Raw genomic sequence first — 8,183 nt, 5'->3', positions numbered from 1 at the left:
AGCGTGAAACTTATGGGCTTTCACAAATTTTTATTCGAAAAAAAAACAACCTCAATGACCATTTTGGGTATTTGGTCAGAATGTAATTTACCCTATCAAGTATCAACCTTTTTAAAACACTTTTCTATTCCAACGAGGCAAAATCACAATAGTTTTCGAATTGCAAATCCTTGTTGTCGCCTGAGGGTTTTCACATTTTCAGCAGCCATGTTAACCGACTCACCATCCCAAACCATCATCAACCCTTACGGCATCGAACTGCACTCCAAAACAGCCCAACCCAGAGACCAATCCATGATGGACATGGAGTACTCAGTTGCAGCAGTGGAGTCCATAATAAAGTACACGTTTAAAGATAAGAAGCTTCTAGAACAGGCCCTCACACATCCTACTTTCACTGAGGGTCCGTCGTACGTACGGCTCGAGTTCCTTGGCGACTCTGCTCTCGGACTCGCCATCTCAAGTTTCTTCTTCTTGACGTACCCCGACATTGACTCGGGTAAACTGTCTGATCTCCGAGCTGCTAATGTTAGCAACGAGAAACTTGCTAGGGCTGCCGTTCATCACGGCCTTCATAAATACATCCGTCATACCAACTTGACTGACAAGGTATTATTATTATTATTGTTATTATTTATTAATTTTTTAAGGAGGTGTTCGGATTCGTTATTTCATCTCCTTATACCTTTTTCTTAAAAAGTTAATAAGTCAAAATATCATCTTTTTAACTTTTCCCTAAACTAATAAGTTATAAGTAGCCTAAAATAAACAATCCCAAACACCCAGTAATTTTTTAAATATGTTATTTATTTTCTATTAGTTGTTGTTATTATTATTATTATACATTGTTGTGACTTGGGATGAGGAAATGGTACCAGAAACCAGTACCGAATCGGGTACTGTCCCAAATCGGTATCGACACTTTGAGTGATAAGGTATTACATTACATTATATTATTATTTTTTTTTAATATTTATTAATTTTTTAAAATATTTTATTTTTTTTAATTTGTTATTATTATTATTAATATTATGTAATATACATTTTGTGACTTGGGATGGGCAAATGGTACTGAATCGGGAATTTTTACCGATGTTTTGAGGTTTCGAGATCGGTATAGTATTGTACCGGTTCAGTAGGTAACAGTAATTTTCCAAATTTTGGCCTCCAGTTCGGGTACTGTACTGGGTATTTTTGTTACCGATATTGGTACTCATTTTTCATTTTTGGGGATTTTCGATACCAGTGCTGAGTTCATCCCTAGTTGCAACATGCCATCATTAATGCACCGGATAACCTCATACTCTTGGTAAGTTCACTCCAAGTCATAAGTCGATAATTTTGAGGGACCGGTATTGACACTAGGTTATGTTTTCTAATTCTAATTGCATTGTAATTAAAACTGGTAATGTATTGGTCTATTGACTAGCAAATTAGGGTTAGTCTGTATAAACGGAGTTATGGTTAGACATTACAGAATATATAATAAGAGGTACACATCACATTAGTTATGTGTAATAAGGGTTTTGGAGTTCCTTTAAAATATACTGAGAGTTATTTAATATTTGTTTTGTGCGTGTTTATTTTGGCGAGTTATATTAATTCGTTCTTAAGAACTATGCAGTAAAGACTAAAGCGTGACTGATATACATATCAATCATAAACTATGGCTTGCGGTTGAAATTGGAGATTTTTGGTGTTTGATTTTGTTAGGTTTGGGAATTTTTTGGTAAAGTTGAGGAAGAAGGAAAGATGGCTGTGTATGGCGGACAGATGACAGCACCAAAAGTTCTTGCAGATGTTGTGGAATCAATGGCTGGAGCAGTATTCATTGATTGCGGGTTTGACTTACAGTTGATGTGGATGGTGAGATCCTATGAGTTTGTTTATGTTTATATCTATATCTATATCTATACTATATTACAATGTATATAGGATGTGCATATTGGTAATTTGACCAAAAATGTCTTAAAATTAAGAGGTACAACTTATTTAAGCTTGATGTACCAGTGTTTTAAGCACCTAAAACCTTGAAGTTGAAAACACGCGGTTTTTCATCCAAATGTCAAACTTCAAATTTCAAAACCTAAAATCTGGCACATACAAACGATTGGGCAGAGGGAGCAGTAGAGAGAAATAGGCACTGCAAGAAACCCTAAATCACATACAAGCTTCAATCCATGAGAGACCTGAAATCGTAGAATGGGAGTAACACTCGATCAAATGCAACCTGTATTGCACCTCGGTTTGGGTTAAGTTCGAGAAAGGGTGAGGAACCTGTCGGCCTAGGGTTCCGATTGAGACTTGTAGAGGTATGTTTTATTGTTTGCTTTGGTTCAGTTAATGATATTACTCGACAGAGACTGATATGTATCCATGTTTTGAAGGTGTAATTGATGTTTTAAGGGACCAATTTAAGCTGCTCATGGGGGTTAGATTGAAGACAACCATCGTATGCAGGTAGTGGTTTTCAGTTTTTTGATTTTCAATAGTCTCATTCTAGGATGTTCAGAGCATAATAATTATGACAGCTAAAATTCGTTGAGTTGGATTCCCTAGCTTCATTCATGGTCTTCAAGATCCCGTTCCCATCTCAAGGATGTCTAGGGTTTCGATAGTTTTTCTCAGTTAATCACGTTCATATAAATAACAGTTATGTAATTTTTAAATCGTACAGTTTTTGTTTCTTTTTTACTCTAAACAATTTTCTTAGAGACTGCCACTTAACCAACACAACTATCTCTGTTTGTACATTAATTATCATATGTGATTTAGGGTTTGCATTGTTAACTAAGTTTAGAGTATTCCTTTTCTTTTATTTAAATTTGTAGTGTGCTTGATTTATATGTTTAAACTTTAGCTTTAATGTGTACATATTACACTAAAAAAACATGGACTAATGACCGGGTTAATACAACTTTGGGTCAAAATGGGTTCTGGCTAGAAGAGGCCGACTTAAAAAAGTGGTCATTTGTTGTAGGTCATATTTGTTTCAGTTCAGAATAGACCCATTTAAATGTGCTAATTTTGTTGCAGCAGCAAGCAATTCAAAATGCAGCAGTCAGCCAATGATTAATCACAAAGTAATGATATGCATCTTTGGTAGTAGAATCAGCCAATAGTAATACCTTTATCTATATTATTCTTGCATTTACAATACATATAATTTGTTGATTATATTTAGGGTAGTGATTTGCAATTGATAAATATTATTAAATCTTATTCACAATTATTTGTAGGCATGTGGGAATAAATTTTTCTTGTATACCAACATGTGACTTGCATGATTAAATTGAAATTAAGTCAAATCTATGGATTTCTTTTGTTGTGCAGAATGACATTGGACATTACAAAAACTATTATTTGAAAGGGCCTATGTGCATGTTTGAGAAAGTTGTTGTGGAAACAGAGGTATATTAAGAGGTTGTTTACCTTTTCATTTATTATTAGTGAAATGTCTAAAATGACCCTCAAACTTATATGGAGTAACTTTGTTACCAGGATATTGTCAAGAATTAGGCAGCACTTAGTGGGAAATGGGTTACAACCATCATTGGAGGTGATGATTCGTTGCAGTTGTGAAGGTTGGGTTAGTCGACAAGATGATAAATAATATTGGTGTACTCATGAATGAGTAAGCTATTAGTTCTTTATATACTACTGTAGTTTATTAATGTTTAAAAATTTATGGAATTTGTTAAGTTGGTTTATGATTGCAGAAGCTTAAGTTATGTGCCCGAGAAGCCGGTTTGACAACGATGGCTAGGGTCACGAAAAACTCACAGGGCCCGCTATGAAACAATATTTAATGGAACCAAAGGTTTGACTCGGTTATACGTTTTATCCTATTTCTAAAGCTTTACGTAATATGACTTCAAAAACTATACCTTAAAAAAGTTAGTAAAAGATTCAAGATGTTTTACACTTTTACACATTTATTTGTGTCTGTTCACAGGTTTTGTCTACATTATGATCCAATATATTTCATGATGATCTGATTAAATCGTAAGGTTAGTTGTACAAGCTAATCCATTTCCATGCTTAGATGATTCATGCATTATAATTTATGTACAATGATACTATAATGATTCGGGCCACAAGATGTCTTTTGAAAATATTGAATTTGGTTCGGGCCAGAAATGATTTTTTTTTAAATGGACGTGGTTCAGGTCAAAATGTTAGTTCATTTTGGCGGTTAGATTTAAGGCTTTTAGTAATGATGCTAGGAAAAACATTGGCTTTTATTGTACCTATATTTTAGAGTCCTTAACAAATCGACCCGAGAAAGCAACACGAGGACCGGTTCATTTTGACGGTTAGATTTTAGGCTTTTAGCTAATTTTTTATGATTATGGTCTCATAAATGTAACACTTAATGATCTTACCAGTAGCTGTTGATTTTTTTTTTAACATATGAACTAACTTTTTTGGTAACATTTATCTCAATTGTTTTAATTTTGCAGGTTATGGCAATAGGTATTAGAATTTTGAAGCTACAGCAGCTGCATGTAACATGTAAGACTAACTTAAGATATGTTGCGGTATTGTTATTCAGGTATGGTTTAAAGGGGCACAAGATACCTATTATTGAGTGAACTCGACTTGGTGGGACGACGTAGTGTAGCTGCCACTTAGAGTGATGGAGTCTAGAGCAACTGAAGGTATGGGCCAATTTTATTTAACATATAAGATTGATAACAAATAGAAATAAATAGTTATTTTATTAATCCAAAAATGAATAATGATTTTACTTGTGTGAATATAGGTAACAAGATAATGATAGAGGAAACGAAACGCAGTATTAACAATGCAATTTGCTGTATGCGCGATACAACAAATTGATTTTTTGTCTTGAGATTTTGGGCCCATAAGTTCTCCCAATGGGGTCGGGTTAAAGACGGTTATTGCCAGTATGTAGGTATGTGCCCTTTCGGTCCTCATTTTCAGTAGCCTCATGATTCCTGGTTGTTTTAAGCATAAACATGAGAGCGGTGAGAAAATCACTCAAAGAATGGAACACCAAAAACTTGATTTTTTAGCCTGCTCAAGTGCTTAATTTGTGGGTTGACCTTGGATGTTTCAATAAACCGAATGGATGATATGCAACTCACATCTAGGATTTTTTTTTATTTATTTACTTTATTTTTTGTTAAACTATTTCTTTTAAACTCACTCATCAAAATAAACCTATTTGATGAAATCATTAAGGTCCAGATTGTCAAGAATAACAAAAGGAAAAATGAGTCTATTCAGTTTATTAAAATCATTCAGTTATAAAAAGATTAATTAAATGTCCAATAGCTACAGCTTTGTGCCTTTGTAAATATGTTTTATATTATTTGGGCCATTTCATATTTAGGCAGTAAATTAGTAATGGGCTGATAGATGACTGCAATCTAGAAAAAAGATTTTGGGCCCCTCCTGGTTATAGGCTCTGTGCGGCTGCCTAGCCTGCACAGGCCCAAAACCGGCCATGAAAATCTGAATCCAAAATCCAAAAAATCTGAAACTAAACTGCAACGAAACCAACTTTTGAAAAAATCAAATTGAAACTAGAAACTAAAAACCAAAAACCAAAAACCAAAAAACCCAAAATAAAAAACTGTAAAAAGGCATACCGAAACATAACAAAAAATTAAACCCGAACCGAAACCAGATAGTGAATAAATTTGAAAGCGAACTGAAATGAAGCCAAAAAGCTAAAAGCGAAAACCAAAGTACTGAATTGAAATGAAGCCACCGACCAAAAAAATTAAACCAAAACAAAACAAAAAAAAACTAAAATAAAAAACTGAAAAAACTAAAATGAAGCTAGACAATAAATAAAAAGTAACAAAGTGTATCCAAAAAATGAATAAACCGAACTGCAACAAAGCTAAAATACTGAAATTGAAGCAAAAAAAAAAAACTGCATAAACTGAAACAGAATCGAAATGAAACTAAAAATCCGAATGTAAAACCCAAATAAATTTAAACGAAATCAACAACCAAAAAAAGCAAACTGAAATGAAACTAATCGCGAGCCAAGCGGAGCGCGATCTCTTGTAAGTTAAACGAGTTGAATGGATTGATTGGGGGTGTATTTTAGTTTAATGATTCAGGTCATTACTATTGGCAAAACGGAGATGGGTCAAACGGGTTAAAAATTGCATACATTCTTTTTTCTTAGTTGGAAATGACACGACATGAATACAATATATGGGTTGGGTTAGGGTTGCACACATTCTTTTTCCTTTTTGCAGTAATATCAATACTTGTTTTAATCTTTGGTGTAATATTTTAACCTTTGTATTGCTTTGTTGTATGACTTGTTAGATTAACTATAGAGAAACTGGTGGAATAATAAATGATAATGGCATCATTCATTCAAATTGGTCCGCTGAGGTGTCTACAAGCTCAACGATTTTTTAAAGGTTCTTTTGGTGTTTTTATTGGTAATAAATACCATTGGATGTGTAGTTAGACTAAAAGCGAGTTTAAAGTTAGCAACTTTTTTTTCTTCTTTTTATTTTTGTAGTTTTTAGTGTTGAATTCTGTAAAGGCTTAAAGCGTTGAATTTTTCTGGTTGACTTGGCTTTGTCTAGAGTTGAATTTCTTAATAATTCCTTTTACGTGTAATTTGTCCAACATGTAAGAAAAGGACGTTAGTTCGATTAAAGATGACTTGTTACCATGCTTAACCTCAGTTGTTTTCAAAGCCCTATTTGTGTCTATTTGTGTCTTCATTATTTTAATTGAGATTTGTAACGCTCATGGATAGATAAACCACATCGATGCTACGAATTAGTAAAACTAACGTAAATACTATACAATAAACTAACGTAAGAAATTATAAACTAACGGAAAACGAGTACTGCATTGTAATTTGTCATTCCCGCCGCATCGCGCGGGTATCTACTAGTTTTGATTAATGTGTTTTTAATATGATGATTTATACAGATATTCAGAAGCCTACTTGAACCGTTAGTAATGCTTGATGTCATTTTGACTCAACCGCAACCTATTGCAGCGCTGTACGGGGCGTGTGGAAAGGATGGAAAGCAGGTTGATATAAGATACTCGAAGAATGGTGAGAGCTTGTTTTTAAGAATGCAACTTTGGATTTGTGTAATTTTATATTGATTGTGTATATGCATACATCGAAAGAGATTCTAATATGAATATTACCATATCTTACCGATTTTAAACTCTTAGGTGGTAGAAACATTGCAAGTGTGTTTGTGGATAATACATTTATTGCATCCGGCTCTTCAGATTCCCCAAAGAATGCAAAGCTTCATGCAGCCGAGGCTGCTTTGTTGAAAATAACCAAATCTAGAAGCGGTTCACAAAACGATCTTGATTTCAATGAATTAATGGAAATTGAAGATGCCAAACAGAAACTACTTGAACTCTGTAAGAAGAAGTGACCAAAGCCTTCTTACAAGTATGATTCCATTACTGAATACTGATTATTAATTATCATTACCGAATCTTTTAATCTTACTGCTTTAGTTTTAATATAGAGTTGAGCAAGCAATGGGTCCCAAACGTGATAAAAGATACGTATCATCGGTTCAAGTTGAGCTTTATGGTACAATTTTATCTGTTAAAGGAAGTGAGAGAACTACAGTAAAGGATACTGAGAATTCTGCTGCTTCATTGATGTTTTGTGCTTTGCGTGAGGCGGGATACAGCTGAGTGTGGACATTTAAGGAACTAGTGTTTAACCTGGTAAGTTTAGCAAGAAATGAACTTAGTGTGTGGAAATTTTAGGAACTAGTGTTTAACATTGTAAAATTAGCAAGTAATGACTTTAGTGCTAATGCTGAAAAGTGATATTGTTATTAATCTGCCTCTAAACAATCTAATTAGAGATTATCTTGTCTTGTATCTGGTTGAACCAGTGTCTTGATTTGATCACATGATTGAAGATCGGCTTATAGGTTATGTGGCTTGATTCTTGTTGATTTGCCACACAAACAAGTGAACAACCAAGTTATTTGCCACACAAAACCAGAATTAACTTTTGTCTTTGTACCTGAATGAACAAAGGGATAGGAGTGAATAAGGTTGTAGACGAGATGTAGTTTTATAGAGTTAAGAGTAACTCGTGTGTGTCAAGTTTTATTAGCAATGAGTTGAGCTTGAAGCATAGAAGGGTGGTAAAGAAGTTCGGTTTGTCAAGTTACTAGTAACTAAGT

At 33.9% G+C, this 8,183-nt stretch overlaps 1 protein-coding gene across 1 annotated transcript; it reads left to right on the top strand.

Moving 5' to 3' along the window:
• The first annotated feature begins 219 nt into the window (after positions 1 to 219).
• On the top strand, positions 220 to 7,680 carry LOC143592079 (ribonuclease 3-like protein 2). The gene is made up of 5 exons (XM_077072090.1): positions 220 to 609; positions 1,714 to 1,866; positions 6,940 to 7,069; positions 7,195 to 7,405; positions 7,506 to 7,680. Exons 1-5 carry the CDS (start codon positions 295 to 297, stop codon positions 7,678 to 7,680), a joined length of 984 nt encoding a protein of 327 aa, XP_076928205.1. The 5' UTR covers positions 220 to 294.
• The last annotated feature ends 503 nt before the right edge of the window (positions 7,681 to 8,183 follow it).

The sequence above is a fragment of the Bidens hawaiensis genome, unplaced genomic scaffold, assembly GCF_021521415.1.
Source record: "Bidens hawaiensis isolate Kalapana, Puna unplaced genomic scaffold, B.hawaiensis_p1.1 tig00040508_1, whole genome shotgun sequence".
Taxonomy (NCBI): domain Eukaryota; kingdom Viridiplantae; phylum Streptophyta; class Magnoliopsida; order Asterales; family Asteraceae; genus Bidens; species Bidens hawaiensis.
This window is presented reverse-complemented; position numbering and strand designations above follow the sequence as displayed.